Here is an 18,610-nt window from a genome sequence, read left to right as displayed (position 1 = left end):
AATCATACAGTTATCTGCCTATATGATTGACAACTACTCAACACTTTGTACCAGTTACAATAGTAAAATACAAAACTTCATCTTCAATGGAGGATGGTGAGGATGAGTCTCGTAGGCTGATTCTTAATCGTGTATTTTAGGTGTTTAACCCATGCATTGAAGGCTTTAAATATTACAAGCCAATTGTGCAAGTAGATGACATATTTTTAACTGAAAATATCGTGGCGCTTTGTTGACTGCCATCGGACAAGATGGTAGTAGGAACAATTTTCCACTTGCTTTTGTAATTGTCGAGAGCGAGACAAATAAGCTTGGATGTGGTTCTTGTATTATTTGAGGAGATATCTTACACCGCAACCAAATTTGTATATAATATCAGGTAAAGGAACCAGTTTGCTAGTAGCTTTACAATCAAAACGAGTTGGGTGAATTGGACCAGATGTTTCGTCTGCGTATTGCATTCGTCACATTGCATCAAATTTCAACAAACAATTTAAAAATGTTGACTTACAAAAACAAGTCATCAATATGGGTAGGCTTCTAACCATTTCATGCATCAAATTCTTGCTTCATTACATCTTTACTATATTTATTACTCATTGTTTTATCTTTTGGTATAGGATATGAGATAAGGAAACCACGATTTGAGGCAAATTTGCTCACAATGTGAGTAGAGTTTCCACAAGCAGCACATTGGTTGGTTCAAATTTCCAAGAGTAAATGGTCCCGGGCCTACGATGAAGGAAAACGGTACGACCATATGACTACCAACCTTGCTAAATATATGAATTATGTTTTGAAAGGAGCTCGAACATTACCTATTACTGCCTTAGTCAATGAAACATTTAATAAAATAAATGATTCATTTGTTACTAATGGCATGAAAATCATGAATATGATACATGCAGGACATAGGTACTTTGAAGACATATATGTCATAATACAAGAAAATCAACACATTACTACCTCACATTATGTTCGCATGTATGTTTGAGAAACAAGGGAGTTTGAGGTTCAAGAAATTGCAAATATGCGACTTGGTCGACGAGCAATGACATGCACTATCAAATTGAATGAATGATCGTGTGATTGTGGACAATTTCAAGCACTTCGAATTCCTTGCTCGCATGCGATTGCAGCGTGTGTTTTTTGCAATTTAAATTATGATGACTTTGTTGACACTCTATACAAGTTGGAAAATATTTTCAAAGTTTATCAACATCACTTTCATTCCCTTGGAAGTGAAGACAAATGACCTCAATATTTAGGTCCATATTTTATGTCTGATCTTTCGAAACGACAACAAACATCATAAAGACCAGTCACTACTCGTATGTATAATGAGATGGACGAACCACTTCCAAATAAGCCTAAGAAATGCTTATTGTGTAGAAGTGAATGACATAATTGTACTAGTTGCCCATACAAGTAAGTAGATGGCTAATATAGTTTCTACTTTTTATGTTTCTCTTTAATTTGTATTGTTCATTTTATATTAATGTATTATGTTGTTTTTAATTTAACAACTACTTTTATTACTAAAAGATTATCTAACTTTTAAATATACAAAAATATTTAAATAAAACAATATTAAAAAGATATAATATATTTTAAATAATAAAACATTAAAAAAATAACATATTAAATAAAACCATAAAAAATATACAACATATTAAATAAAACTAATAAAAATTAAAATTAAAATTATTTATTTAATAATTATGTAAATATTTTTTTTTACAATTTAAAAAAAAATTGAAAATAAAAAAAATAAAATTAAAAAAATTGCGTCAAATAAAAAAAATTAAAACCTTTTAATATGCTGTAATAATTAAAATAAAATAAAACGGTATTACGACTTTGAAGTCATAATACCAAAAAAAAGAAGAAAAAAAACCTTTTACGACTTCAAAGTTGTAAAAGCAAAAAAAAGAAGGTTAGAATTTTGAAGTTGTAAAAAAATTACACGAAAGTCGTAAAATTATTTACGACTTCAGTTAAAAAAAAATTAAAGTCATAACACTTATTACAACTTACCCCTTTTCGGTAAATAATTCAAAATCAACCCCATCTAGAATAAACGAAAAAAGTACCCTTTTTGGGTAAAAATGCCCAAACATTCATAGGGGAACAAACCTTATCATGCGTCATGGATGCATAGTGTTATCGAGCGCATCGAGCGAACATTGGTCATTAGATTAAAATCTAACTGCGTAGGTTTTCCATGTTTTTTTTAATTGGTCTAGTCCTGATTTCGTGAAATCCTTGGTTTTGGTTCGTCTTCTTAGGGGATTTGTCTTAGGTTGGTTCTTAAGAAGGCCCAGTTGTGGAAACCCAAAAAGAACTTCGGGAATTATTATTTTGCAACCCCTCCCCCCCCCCCCCCCCCCCCACTCTTTTCACATTTATTCTTTCTTTTTTCTTGTCAAATTTTAACCCAACAATGTTCTTATATATGTGGTTGGATTTATTATTGCAAAGTTTACATTTCAAAGAGATTGAGATTTTGGAAATATCCATCACACAAAATATTTACTTCATTTTACAACTTACTTCCTTTTACTTATCCATACTACATGATAACCATTAAATATGAGGTATTTTTTATACTAAAAATATAATGAAAATATCCTTAAAAATAATTATTTAGCTGTTATTCATGCTTAATTGTTAAGAATTGATGTTTTTTCTATTCATGGCTTGCAGATATGAAAAGGAGGGATTAAAAGCCTAAAAGATGAAGAAAATGGCAAAATTTTGAAAAAAGGCCCCGCCCAAGACACACTTAGTGAGCAGCACACACTCAGCGCGAATACAGGCACCCTCACTAAGCATGACGAGGCGCGCTAAGCCCGAAAACACACACTGGTGCTAAGTGAGAGGATACACGCTAAGCGCGAATATAGGCACCCGCACTTAGCGAGCAGCGCGCGCTAAGCACGAGTACGCATACTCAAGTTCACTCCAACAACTATAAAAAAAGTCAAGTCAAGAAGAAAAGGCACACCGAGTCTCAGAGCACTCTAATACACACCCAAAGCCTGAGAACTCTCCCTTAAGGAATTCTTTCTTCACTTCCATTATTTTCTATTCCCTTTTTCCATCCCTTCTCTTCCATCAGTTTCTAAGCTCCTTTTCAAGTGTAAGGCCCCTTATGGCTATGAGAGGCTAAACCCTTAGTTAGGATCTGATAGGTCTAAAATCCCAAAAGATGTATTGTATACTTCATATCTATCAATGCAAATAGGAGTTCTCTTTCCTATTATCCTTTCTTACTTTAAGTTTCACGCATCATCCATCCTTGCATTATCTTTGGGGTTAGGTGCTCGACAGAAGGTAATCCTTAATAGAAATACAAGGAAGCTTTTGCATGCATCAGTTTTAGGAATTAGTCGCTCGACAGAGGATAATTTCTAATAGAACAAAAAAGAAGGGGTATCTTAATAAAATCATTGTTAGACATAGAGTGATTACATTATGCTCATGCATCAAAGCAAGCATCTAGAATTAGAACTTCATACATTTTATCTATTGAATCTTTGCAAAGACATTTAGGAGATAGATAGGTAAGATAGATTGGTCATCGTGAGACATCAAGGACAAGTATTCTAATAGATGTGGGTAGGAAAAATTCACCTAATTGATAAGAAAAATCTCAATTAATACATCTTAGGCAAGTAAAGCATGCTAGGTCTTAACATTCTCATCTCATTGAATTTCCTATTATTTCCTTTTGTTTTCTATTAATAGTCATTATTTAGTTATTATTATTTTAAATTCATCTTTTATACGTCATCTTATCTTTTCTTGTTATAAATTGGAAATTATCCAACATAAGTACAAAACAAAGTCTCTATGGAAATCAACACTCGGACTTCCGAGTCTTTACTACTTGGATATTTGGTACACTTGTCAAACGGTTAACAAGTTTTTGGCGTCGTTGTCAGGGACTTTGTTCTTCGTACTTGGTTGCCATACATTTTCAATGTGAAAATATTAATTCTTTTATTCTATATTTTACAATTTTAAATTTATTCATTATTTTTTTCTTCTTCATTTTTTTTATTCTATAATTTGCACGGTAGTGTTTGTTTTTGTGTATGCGAGGTAGGAAGAGGAGCATGCATGACGAGTGACACTAGAGGACTACTCTAGTACAACTACCCCGCAATTCTTCACTAGTATTGCAAGGCCGGAGGTTCAAGTGGCCAACATCTCTTATCCCCACTCTCTCATACAGTTGATACAAGGAAACCTCTTCCATGGTCTACCGAATGAGGATCCTTATGCTCATCTCGCCACCTACATAGAAATATGTAACACGGTAAAGATAGTCAGTGTTCCCGAGAATGCCATACGCCTCAATCTTTTCCCTTTTTATTTGGCAAGGGAAGCAAAAAGGTGGTTACACTCCTTTAAAGGCAATAACTTGCAGACTTGTGAGGAAGTTGTAGAAAAGTTCTTAAAGAAATAGTTCCCAGAGTCAAAGACTGTCGAAGGAAAGATGGAAATATCCTCATTCCATCAATTCCCCGATGAATCACTCAACGAGCTAGTGCAATTAAACATCTTCTTAGATGGCCTGCGACCACAGTCAAAGCAACTCCTTGACGCATTCGCAGGGGAAAAAATCAAGATGAAGACACTAGAGGAGGCAATGGAGCTGATAGAGAACATGGCGGCCAATGATCATGCCATCCTTCATGATCGAGCATACACGCCAACAAAGAGAAGTCTTTTGGAACTCACAGCTCAAGATGCAACACTAGCCCAAAACAACCTTTCCGTAGCCCCCATCCTCTCGGCGACCACCCTTCTTTTTCGCCCACTCTTCTCTACCCCACCATCATCTTGCCCCTATTAACAAGGATCTTGTCGATCTTCAACTAGGAGCACATGATCTCACCTCTAAGGTCGTCGATCTCGTGAAAATTGCATAGATCAACAATCTCCATGATCCTCTTCTCAAAATCACAAAGGAAGGTGAAAGATCTCATCGAGGAAGGGGTGGCCCTGCCAAATATGGTTCAAAGTGTCATGGTCGTGACATGGCGGAGGTGCTTAGTATGGTGTTCGACGATCACAGAGAAAGAAGTGAAGGACCCCGTTGGGGAAAGAGTGGTGTCATTTATGGTGGTTCGAATGCCCACCGTCGAAGCATATTTTTAATTTATTTTATTTTTTATTTCTTATTTTGAAACTTGTTGTTATTGTTTTGAATCTGTTCATGTTCTAGACTTGATTGTTGCTCTTCATCCCCTTGTTTTGCTCTTCCTTTTTCTTTCCCTTCTTCCATTTCTGTTGATTCCAGGTTGAAGCGGTTAGGGACAAAGACATTAAAAAACCCTTTTTTTTTAAACTAATGCAGATCTTCAAAATTCTTCCACAAGAACTCATCCTTTACACTAGAAATCCCAAACTTGTGTCTAGTAGTAGATCTTGTGAAGAATAAATTTTGAGCTCAAGAATGCAGCTTAAAATCCAACATTATAGATGCTTCAAGATATTTATAAAGGAATAGTTACTATCATGACAAGGTAATGCATGACTCCACACCTCTGAGTATCCCCAAGGTATAACCCATGCTTCAATTAGACTTTCCATACATGACAATAAACATGTACATATCCTTATTACTTACACCTTTACATGGAGATAAAAAAAATCAACAATGCATTTGATTTTTAAACCATCAAGTTACATCCACAGTCGATCACTATAAGTCCCAACATCAACACAACATCATAGGTGACCCTCCTCAAGGTGTTAACATTTATAAACCACCTAAAACAAAGTTTGGATACATTTGAATTCCATTTTAAAAGTTATTTTTTTGGTTTGTTCTAGTGAAAATAATCATGTTTGAGTTGGGTAGAGTCATCATGGGCGAAAAAATTCTTTCTTTAAGTATTTAATGAAGCTGCATATCGAGGACTTGAACCCAGGATCTTAAGCTAGAACACTCCATGCTAGTTTACTAAGAAATTCAATAAGGTTTCCCTTGAATTTTTTTTGAATTAAATATTAAGTATTCAAATTTCTAAAAAAAGGCTTAATGTCACTTTAGGTCCATTATATTTCACAGTTTTTTTGTTTTGGTACATTAAGTTTTAAAAGTTTTATTCTAATCCTTTATGTTTTCGAAATATATCATTTTAGACCTTTTTTTTTTAATTTTGTTAGAAACATTAGTGTTTTGCTAACTTTTAAATTTTAAAATGGTTCGTGTTACTTTTGGTCCATTATGTTTCAAAGTTTTTTTGCTTTGGTACATTATGTTTTAAAAGTTTCATTTTAGTCCTTTAAGTTTTTTAAATGTGTCATTTTGATCTTTTTTTTATATTTTTTGTTGGAAACATTAGTTTGTTTTGGTCCAATGGAACACAGTCTTTGACCCTTTTTTGCACTACTCGCTTTCATCTGGCCCGGTTGTAAATGTCGAATAGGAAACCCTCTACTTGTCCAACTCGACTGTGTGCGACAAATAGAGGTGTTGCTTGTAAACTTCATAAAGAGTCACATTGTAACTTTCTTGTTTAGATCTAGGTTAATTGGCGAGTTAAAGTCATGTTTTTTTCTTTCGTCAAAGATAATTCTTACTCTGATCTCCCCTGCATCAGTTTCTAATAACATAGTTGCGTGAAAAGTTTTGGTGTTCTAGTAAGGAGTATAAGAATTTTTTGTGGTTTCAACAAGATTATATGTTGATGTCATTTGATCTATGTGGTGTTGTATTTTTTTTTCCTTTCGTCAAAGAAATTTTTCTTAGTTGTTTATTTTTTATAAAAATAGTGACAATTTTTAACCATTATTATATAAAGTTAATTATTTTAATAGATTTAATGTTACTTTTAGTCTATTATGCTTTATAAATATTTTACTTTGGTATACTAATTTTTTAAAAAATTATTATGATCCTTTATATTTTTAAAGTATATGATTTTGATCATTTTTTAAAATTTAAAAGTTATCATAACATTAATAATTTTAACAAAAAATTAAAAAAAATTAAAATAATATATTTTAAAAACATAAAAAATCAAAATAAAACTTTTGAAATTTAATATATTAAAATAAAATAACTAAAAAACATAATGAAGCAAAAATAATATTAAAAAAATATCTAACTATTCAAATATGTAATTTTCCATCAAATTTCGAGAATCAATTATTTTCCAATTAACCCCAAATGCCATCGCCACCATGCATTCTCCCCGGCCGTGATCAACAACGTATTCTTAGTCAAGCACCCAAATCGGAATCATTGCATCACCAGCGCCGCGCACCGAAGTCGCCGTCACTGTCACTCATGCAGATGCAGCACTGATTGTCTTCTTCTGAATATTCATGTAGCGCCCCATAGTGTAGTGTAGTCCATGAGTCCTCCATCATATCAGGTAAGTATTGCTGTTGCATTGACCAAACTCACTGCTCTGTCTTTGAATTATCACCTAAAATAGCGCTTCCAGTGCCACAGACTTGGCTCTCCTGTTCCATAGTAGTACGAACTACGAAGAAGATAGATAGATAGTGTTTTTAGTTTTAATTATAGTATTGTCTCTGGTTTTAAAGTTGTGCTTGTGCCTAAGAAACTCGATTATTTATTAATTATATTAAACTTTATTGACTTGAAAGAAATCCAAATATGTAACAAATGTGTTGTAACGTGTTGGTATTATTTTAATGGTAAAATTACATAAAAATTACGTAGAGTATTAAATGTTTTTGTCTTTTAGAGTAGGATAAATAAGGACTTGTATTGTATGTAAAAAGGTTTTGGAGAGAGATGTAAAAGCTTTCGCATGCCCACTATGTAGAAGTTTGTGTCCCCCAATATAGATTATTTTGAAGTGAGCAAATATTCTATTTTCATGGATGTTTCGCGGTACTTGTGACATGTGAGGGTTAAGTAGGCCCCATTGATTGTGTCTCATGTTCCCAACTTCTCTTCTTCATGTTCTTTGTATTTTTTTGCCAGTGTCTTGTAACTGTCTTAGCTGCTTGAACTCATCGATTGTTGCTTTATCTATAATTTGCATTTTCGATGTTACTTGCAGTGGGTTGGTTTAATTTACACGATACAATGTTGACATAGGGTATGTGATAGGGGTAAATAGTGATACTATCATGTTGGAACATGATTGTTTTAAGAATAAATGTGATTTATATAAAAAAAAATGATATTTGAAAGTAAAATACAAATAATTGGGATTTTGTTTGCACTATTATTTAAAGTCTTACATTTTTTGGGATGAAGGAAAAAAATAGGAAAAATAAAAATAGAGTTGAAATAGAGTAAAAACTATATATTGTTTAGAAGAATAAAAAAAGGAAAAAGATGAGAAAATTTTCTTCGCTTATATAGATGGAAAGAAGAATAACAGAATAAAAATATAAAAATATGGAAAGAAGAAAGGTGAAACCTAAATAAATTATGTAGAATTTTCTTAGTAATTTTTATTTAACTAAAAAAAAGAGATTTTTATTTTATAAATTGTTTATCTTATACTCACATTTTTTAATCGAAGGGACTCTTCTCTCCTCACATATCTCACCACAAGAAGAAAGAATTTGTTTAGTGTGAATTTCATATAAAAAAAAAAAAACTATCTTTTTTATTCATAAAAAACCTCTCTTTTTCCTTACTTTAATTTATTTCAAATAGAGAAACAATTTATTTCTTTCTCATCTCTCTACCCTTATTTCTTTTGTTTCTAATTTATTCAAACGAAAATGCTGGATGGTACGAAGTTTTTGCACGAAACCTATACACAAACAACGTACTTCTTATTGTATTCTATTAATGTTTTTTTTTTTTAATTTATTAAAGAACCAACAAAATATTATCCGCTTGAGTTCGTCTCATTTTATTTTATAAATTATAAAGGTTCTACCAAATAGCTATAGCATTGCTCTTGTTCAAAATCTTATATAAAATATACTTGGTGATGTATCGAATTTATTCTTGTAATTTACGAAATGAGCCATGGAACATGGAATCTTATACCTTACTTTCGTTGGAGGATGGTCGTCCCCTACTATCTTCTCTATAATTCATTCTTAGTTGTGTTTAGTCATCTTATTATAGCAACTAATCGTGGCTCGTCTCGAAACTTCCATCTTGCGCTCTGAATGGATGATTTCTAGATCCGTACTTCAACTTAAAGAAGTCTTCAACCTCAAAATGATTTGAAACTATCATTATTCAAATGTCCAACTTCCATTGGACCATTACTTTGCAACACTGAAGGAGGAATAGCATCGTTCGATCAAATGCAAGATGGCAGGTGAAGAGGAAAATGTTGTTGGCTACTACCTAGATTCATGTGTTTGAATTTGTTGTTAAAATTGGATGTTGATATGAATGTTTGTTTAACTTAAATTTTTTTTTTTTTATAATTCTTGTCCTGGGAAATACCTTTTGTATTAATAAGAAAATAGTTAAACAACAGTGCTCTTATATAGTTATATATGAAAAACTATCTCAAATGCTCTAACAATAGTTTTTGTTTAGTAACTTGCCTTATTTTCAAGCAACTTATATAACTAAATGTGTTATAGATGTTCTAATACTTAAATGATAGTTAAATTATTTTATGGCTCTATATACAAAAATGAGCATTAATGGGTTGCATATTTAATGTAGTCATTCACCAAGACATTTGACCCTTGTAATGTGTGGTTGTGTAAAAAAAAAAAAACAAGATACAGTATATTTAGTCACAAGCTTGCAATTGTAGGGGCTGAATTAATCATCAAACAAATAATTAGCACACAAGGAAGGGGGGATAGAGTGCGCACTAAGCACAGTGCCACACTACGAAAAAGGCAATTTATAAAGTGAAATATATAAAACAACTTGGGATAATAAAGTCACAAAATCTAATAAACCAAATAAAAATGGGAAGACTGGATATGGCAAAACATAAAATGAAAAAATAGAAAAGGTGTAAATCGCTTCAAGTGTATGCTATGTTTTACATACAGAGAGAGGTATGAATACTATAATACTCATAATTACATCTATCTTTATTAAAATTTGTAGGTAATTTTTCATCTTTGGATCCGTTCTCATCAAGTGGGTAACTATTCTATTTGTTGTAGATACTTTTGGCTAGTACTCATAAAGAATAGAATTGTTATCCTTAATTAGTAATAAGCCAACAACACACTTTTTGACATAATTTTAAATACATATTCTATTATTAGTAAAAAAATTATTAAAATTCATAATTATTTTAATTATAAATTTTATGTCTTATTTTATAATTTTTAATGAATTTTAATCAATAATAGAATAAAATATATGATAAAAATGATAATTTAATAAATGTATTATTGGCCCTCTCTTAATTCAAAACATTGTTTCCTCCTCTTTATTTCATCGGCATTACTGTGTAACATGCATGCTTTAAAGTTTAAATCATATCTGCCCCAAATCACTCCAGTCAACTTTCCATAATTGTTACACATCATTTTGACATTTTTTTTACCAAAACATAGGTCATTTTATTAGATATTCCGAAAATCCGTGCCTAGGTAGTCCCATTTTCTTATTTAGGTGTCGGCAATATTTTGTCCCCTAGTCACTCTCTTTCGCTTACTTTTAAAAAAATAACAATAAACATTATTAAACAATTTTGGAATGAATAGAAAAAAGAGAGAGCAACAAGGAAAAAAATAGAAAGAGAAAGTTTTTGTGTGATATAATAAATGACGTAACCAAAAAAGAAAGAAAAATGTTTTTCTTTTTATAAATTAAACCATCTTATGTCATTTCATTTATGATAAGAAAGTGATACAATTTGAAATTTGCTCAAAATCTTGGTTATTAGCATATGACCTAGAGGTTCTTGCTAAAGAGTGGATCACTTGAATTATTTGACTCCTTTTAAAATTAACCATTGAATTTGGAAAAACATTCAACATATTTTACATTTTGAAATAAATAAATGAAATTCAATTCCGCATTTTCCTTTTGATAAGAAACTATCAACCACATGTTTGTAAAAAAAAAAAAAACGATCCATTATAAAAATGACATCTGTCAATCCATATAATCATAAAATTTTACTGTTTATCTAATAATGAGTGTCATCTAATATTTTTTTATACCAAGAAAAACTAATAAATTACATAATAACTTTATTATTAATATTATATTAAAAGTTAAAGTGATAGTTATTATTTATTAGGGGTATTAGTGGGAAAATGTAATTACTATTAAATTAAAAAACTAAAATAACGATTATTTTGAGAAGAAAAAAAAAGTTATGCATTAAGTTTTACACATTCATTTACTTATAATTTATCATATATATAATAAGTTTTTTAACTTTTAAAATAATTATTTTAAAATAATTATTGAACAGCATTTTGTAATTGGATCTTTCGATATATAGGCATGAAACTGTTTTAAGAAATATTGTTTCTTTTACACGACACTTCTTTTAAAACGAACGGAATAATTATTTTTAATCTTTAAATATTTTTCTTTTTTCAAACTTAAAAATATTTTATTTAAAAATCAAACTCAAATTTTCTTTTACAAATGTAGTGTATGTTGCCATCAATTAAGTCACGATCATTTAATCTTTTTTGATCTAAAATTGGACTAAAAGATATTTTTATAGCAGAAAAAATATGAAACTAATCTCTCACAAAAGTAAAAAAGAAAATAGTAATAACTCCTCTATCCACCAGAAATGATGTTTTATTCATATAGTCAAATATTAAATCCATATTTTAGTGTGTTAAGGGAAAAAATAATATTAAAAGATATTGTATTTTTTTTTGTGAAATCCACAACTTTTACCTTAATCTTTAATTTAAAAAATTTGTTCTATTTTTATCTTCTTTATATTTAACCTCTAAACTAAACACATACAAAGCTTAAACTATTGGTCACTTGTGTAGTGTCTTTATATCATCATATCATATATATGTAGGTATTTCCTGGAAGACCGTCCCCCACATGAACATCTACTTTTGCTTCTTCGTGCTTTTATGGACGTGTTCATTGCTCCAATTGGCTTTTTTCATTGTCGGAACTGAAAACATCGCAATATTCAGATATTCTCCGGATGGAAAACATTGTTACCTTTTGAGAGATGATATCCATAAAGTAAGGGAACATTTTATTTTAGGAAAATCAGCAACCCTACATAGTATGAAATGAACACTGTTGGCATGAACAAAGTACAGGTATGTGCCGAAATATGATAAGCTGAATATTAAATTAGAATATTTCTTTCCCCTCTAATCATAAGGGTTTTCGTACATATAGGAATCCGTAAAAGATTAGTATTTTCCTAAAAAGTTAATAAATTGACTTAATTATTCTCTTCATTTTAAAATAAAGGTCGCATTTTGAAAAAAAAAAACTTAAAATAAGTGTTAAATTTAACTGTTTAATGCAATATTAAATTATTTTTTCACAAATATTAGTATTAAGTATTTTTTTTTTAGTTTTTCAGTGTAATATTAATACTAAGATTAATTTTGTAAAAATACTATTTTAATACTTCAAGTTGATTCTATTCTTTTTATTTTCTAAATTTTAAATTTACTTTTTTAGTCTTTATTTTTGAAAATTATAATTTTTTACCTCTCACGTGATAAATTATCATTCTATTTCAATTTTAAAATACAAATAATTAAAAATTAAAAATCAAATTCTAACAATTAAAAATCATTACAAATTATTAATTTATCATGAAAAAATTCAAATTCAAATTTAAATTTTAAAGACTAAAAAAACATAACCTCAAATTGAAGTATTAAAACAATAATTAAATCTCATAATTTTATAAAACGCCAACTCTTTAAATTCTTATGAAAACTATTAATATATGCAATGTATGAGGTATTATATTATAATGTAAAAATTGAATTTAATTATATTTATATTGTAAAAAAATATTAAAATATCGTCCAATCATTTATTCCTATATAGTTAAAAAAGTTATTAATTTTAGATCTAAAATGATTTACACTTAGTAGACAATATTTTTTTTATATAATATAATCTTTTGGTGTGAACCAGGGTATATATATATATATATATATATATATATATATATATATATGTAACCTTTTTGTAAAAGTGCAAATTAGACTCCAACAACTTTATTCAAATTAATATACACATAGTTTTTAATATAAAATCATGTAGAAAAAGTAGTCAAACCGGTCAATTCATTATTTCTTTCTCCCCTTCTCTCACATTGTTTCAATCCACTTCTATATAGCATATTTGTTTCTTAAGCACTACATTAATTTGTATTTCCAAAGTTTAGTTATATACATGGAAAGTTTGTTTACATTTATTTATTAAAAACAATTATTTTAATAAAATAAGAAGTTTTTGTTTATTTTTTTAATGTCTAGCTATTTTTGCTTTAAAAAGTAGTCATCTACTTATTTTAAGAAACAAATCATATTTACTCACTAGAAACATTTTTTAAATTTTTATTTTAAAATTAATTTTTTTAATTTTAAATAAATTGGCCCATAATTCCTCTAAAAAAAATTATTTTTTTTGTCTCTCTAATTTAAAATATTTATTTTTTCCTTTAAATTTAAAATGCATTATTTTGGTCCTTCCAAGTAAAAAGTGGTTTAGATAGCATTTGAGACAAAAAAAAAATATTTGATCCTAAATTAAATAATATAACTTGAGAGTTCTTCATTAAAATGAAAAGCAAAGATATACTTATTTATTTAACCCCTAAAGCCTAAATAAATATAATTTGGAGGATACTTTTTATACATCATAATAGGATAAGACATTAATGAAATGAATAAAACACATTAGAAGAAAGGTTGAATAACATGTTAGTAAAAAGTTAAACTTTTTTTTTAAGATGAAAATATTTTCTAAAGCATATATGACAAAATACTTGAAAAATAGACATGCTTAAAATTTTTCCAACACAATTTGTAGCCAAGTTTTGTAAAACAAGATTTTTATCAGGGAAATTCCAAAGAGGCTAAAAATAGTTTTCTCGAAACAATTTTTCCTAAGAACTTATGCAAGGTATGTTAAAAAAAACAAAACAAGTTAAAGCTTTAAAGAAAGAGTATAATTAAAGACTTTATTTGTATTGGTTTACTCAAAGTACAATTGAACTAAGTTCAATTTTTCTTGAAATACTTGAAGTATCTACTAATCAAACACTAGTTACAAAATAAGTATTTCATCCTGGTATTTCTAACACATCCTCAATCTTTCCCTTAAGATCAATAAAGAATATATCAGAGCAAAATTGACAACACTTGAATATCTTAGATTGCAAAAGTTGTTATGTGCTGAGCTTGATATTTCCTTTATAAGCTTTAGAAAAGTAATCGTTGTGGGGATTAAAGCCTTCTAAAAAAAATATCCGTTCTCTCATTGTGTTGTTACGTGAAAATTTGGGGTGGAGAGAGAAATGGGACAAAGATATTGTCATTTTGTGTGCTACAAATATGTTGTCTTCGTTACTTGTACGAACAAAAAATAGCCTTGCAGAGAATATGGTCCTTTTTTTGTCTTACCTTAATACACTTGAAATTCAAATGATAAGCAATTCAAACATAAGAGGGAATGAAAAATGTATAAAACTTTTTCAAGAATATGGTCATTTTTGGAAATCTTAATGTATCTTTGTCTTCCTTCTTAACCAACACCAATAAGCAAGCACCAGAGTGAGTGATGAGAAAATATGCAATTATAGAGAGGAATCACGTTCTGATTCTTGGAAACTTCCAAAAACTTATCAGCATTGTCAATTGAAGGAAACAAACAGTGGATAAGAAGAGCTTGAGAAATAAATAGAAAGCAAAGAAGGAGAAAGAGGCTAACCTAGAGAGGGAGAGACATTGATCGACTCCACTTGGATCTAGAGATGGAGGTAGTTTGATTGGAGTGAGGAAGAAGAAGAATGATGGGAAGGGTGAAGGGAGACAATAAAAGTTAATAATTGTAATAATTGTTTTTAGTCACCATTATAAATGATAGAAACACTTATTTTAAATAGTGATGATTAAAAACTCACAGAAAGTATTAAGTTTAGAATTTGATTGGGAGATGCCAGAAGACACAATTCACAAGATTTTTAAAAATAGGAGCAAAATGTGCTAAAATAGTTTGTTGGGTAAACTTTATCAAAAAATTATGGACAAAAAGTGCAATTATATCTAAATAAATATATAACAAATCAATGCCAAAGGCATTGCTAAGCTTCCTACTTTTTTGAGCTCGATCACTACGAACAGGCATCATAATAAGTCATTCTATCATATATAAAGTTCAATTATTAATATTTTTGGAATCTTATTATTAATAATGAAAATAAATATTCAATATTATATAAATATTTTTATTGAATTATTATTTTTTTAACAATATGTTGTTACTTCATATTTAATATTACATTATAAATTTCATACCCTTTTTAGTAATTACACATCTAAAATTACTTTTGATTATTATTATTATTATTAAACAAGTTTCATTTCACTAAAAGTAATTTTGAATCAAATATTCCAACGTAAATCAAGTTGTGTATACTTATTGTCTTAGCAAACTTAAGTTTCAAACTTAACATCATCAATTTTAATCCAAACACATATTTAATCATTATATTATATTTTAATTTCAACCTTCTATTATTTTTAATCATATTATATATAGAGAGAGAAAAAAATAAAGTTTTTATCATGACCATCGTTGTCATCAACGTCATGGTGACAATCTTAATATAAATTAAATTTTTAAGATATTTGCTTTTCTATTTAATAAATTTTATGAAAATTTTATAATTAAATAAAGTTTTAATTTAAATTTAAAATATTTTAATGTTAATATTTTATTTGAATGTAACGATTAAAATTAATCATTTTTATTCTTATATAAAATGATCATTTTTATATAATATATCATCTCTTTATATATATGATTTAATAAATTTTATAAATATTTTATGATTAAATATATCTTTAATGTAAAATATTTTAATCTTAATATTTTATTTTAATTTAATTATTATTTTCACATAAAATAATCATTCTGGTGTCATATCACACAAATCTTAAACCTCTTAGGGACTTAGGGGTCCATTTGTCTATCTTGTTTTACTACAGTTTGATGGGAAATGCAGTTTGAATATATGTATATTTCTCGTGATTCTTTCGTATTCGAAATCCAACACCTAAATTTTTATTGCCTTTTTCTTTAGTCCTGCGTAATATTTTTTTAGAAAGAGTAAGTTAATAAAAATAAATAATGATTATTTTCTTAAAATACACTTAAATAATAACTTACTATTGTATTCTTTATTTCTAAAAACACAAGCAAATGTATTTAAGAAATTATACATATGAATGATATCATTACAAGAGAAAAATTAAAGAGTAGATATTTTTCTTCATTCACTTGGTTATGCAGCATAATATCTCCTAGTACCACTAGTTACACTTTACTTAGGAAAATATCATAAAAAAAGCATGGGATAATTAAAATGTATAATATTTATCTTTGTTGGAGTTTAAATATAAAGATGAGATCTGACATTAGATTAAATTTAGTAAGTTCAACAACTTATGAAGAAAACTCATAAAGTTGGTATATTGAAGTTTTTTTGTTAAAATATAATGTTAAATTTATTAGTGATTAATTGGTAAATATTTCTCGGATATTTTATCCCCTCATTAATTTTCTAACAATATCATTTTATTATAAAAAAAAAATACAGATGTTATTGCTATATATGGACACACAATTAAGGTGAGTCAAGCACTGAGCTCAACCAGAGCAAACAAAGCAAAGTAGCATATGAGTGCATTAGCAAACCCTATTATTGATGAGACCACCGAGGGTAAAGCTTCTTCTTCTTCCTCCCCCTCACCAAAAGCAACGTTAAAACTATTCGGTTTCCTATTAACCCAAGCTGGTAATATTAATAATAATGAAGACATTCACATGCCAGCAAGTAGCACCAATATTCCTTATAGTAGTACTTACAAGAGATTCACATGCGACTTTTGCTACCGCAAATTCTCGAATTCTCAAGCTCTTGGTGGCCACCAAAATGCGCACAAGAGAGAACGCAAAATGGTCGCGCTTTCACCCTTTGGATACTACCATCATCATCATCATCCATGGTCCAAAGCACCTTCCCCAATCGTGGTTCCGCACGGAGGATTATCAGGACCGTTGATTCGTCCACGTGGGGGGCCTCACCATGAGGTTGGGTTTGTTAGACCAATGGGTGCAAGCATGGGAATAGAGACTAATATTGTTGATGGTGATGTTGATCTTAACTTGAGTTTGGCTCACACACCTTCCAATTTCAGGGACAATAAGAAAATTGCCAAGTGGAGGAGAACTTGAACTTAGACCAAAACCATGCCCTTTCTACTCGGTACTATACTTTAGTTTGTATCCCTCGTGCTATCCTTTTCACTAGCTAGTAACAACAAGATAGGGATGGATTTGGAATTGCTCCCAACACAATATATACATCGTACTTATTTGCACGCCTCACTAGGTACACATCTATCTAATAATTGTTCATATTTTGTTGTTGTTGTTGTTCTTAATTATAAGGGAAGGGACATCTCAACTCTCAAGCTTATATATGAAATATTGCTCATGTGTTAATTGGGGTATGTGTATTAATATTCAACTATCTTTTTGTAAATAAATAACGATCATATTTGGGTGTGGCCTTCCTAACTAGTATTTGTTTCATTTTGAGTTTGCAAATTTTTTGTATTTGATAAGGAAAGAGATTCGTGTATGCATATATTTGGTGATGGTACGATATCTAAGACAAAATTGGCAAGAAATCAACTAGTTGTTGCAAGGCTTTATTTGGCGACTGGGATTCATGTAATTTGCATCTTTTTTCCAATATACTGTACGTATATGATATATGATGCTACGTATGATATGTAAGACATGATTAATGTCTTTTGAACCCAAATATGAACACGTTCTTTCAAAACTTAGATAACCTTTGATTCATGTTTTTTATTTCTTTCTATAATTACTTAAAATTTATTTCAAGATTGAAATTGAAAATCGTACGTGCATATTTGAATGTAAAGTTAAAGTTACTTTTATAATCTTATTATTATTTGTTAATTTAAAAGTTACTTTTTATTTCATGAATCACATGAATAGTCAGCACCTCCAATGTCTTTCCTTTCCTTACCGTATCAATCTCCATCTCATTCACCACCCCTTATCTTATCAGAGTATCAAAGACTTACTTTTCCTTGTTCTTTTTTTCACCCTTCAATTATATCGGTGGGGTTAGGGCCTTCCCAATTTGATTAATTAGAGCCTATTTTCTATGCTACCATACTCTCTTGTTTATAGGTTTAGCCCAAATCTGGACCTTCTAGAAGCTTGCAAAGGATCTTGAGGAGGTCCTTAAGTAGTTGAAGCCAACGAGGGAGGAGAAGTTCAAAGGGATTTTGGATGGCCAACGATGATGCAGAATTGCAGATATACGGGTACATACGTACGGCCGTACTATTACCGATTATATGTGTGAGATATGGAATTTTTTGAAAATATACGGATGTATTTTAGGATGCATTTGATGGGACGAAAAGAAAT

General features: G+C 29.5%; 1 protein-coding gene across 1 annotated transcript; it reads left to right on the top strand.

The window, feature by feature from the left end:
• Nucleotides 1-16,816: 16,816 nt before the first annotated feature.
• Nucleotides 16,817-17,374, top strand: LOC114385829 (zinc finger protein 5-like). The gene has a single exon (XM_028345893.1). It carries the CDS (start codon nt 16,817-16,819, stop codon nt 17,372-17,374), a length of 558 nt encoding a protein of 185 aa, XP_028201694.1.
• The last annotated feature ends 1,236 nt before the right edge of the window (nt 17,375-18,610 follow it).

Source organism: Glycine soja, chromosome 15, assembly GCF_004193775.1.
Source record: "Glycine soja cultivar W05 chromosome 15, ASM419377v2, whole genome shotgun sequence".
Taxonomy (NCBI): domain Eukaryota; kingdom Viridiplantae; phylum Streptophyta; class Magnoliopsida; order Fabales; family Fabaceae; genus Glycine; species Glycine soja.
Note: the sequence above shows the minus strand (reverse complement) of the source record. Positions and strands in the feature narration are given on the sequence as shown.

Bases quoted from the DNA above. Each gene is read 5' to 3' on its own strand.
- LOC114385829 (XM_028345893.1), top strand. From the start codon at position 16,817: ATGAGTGCATTAGCAAACCCTATTATTGATGAGACCACCGAGGGTAAA.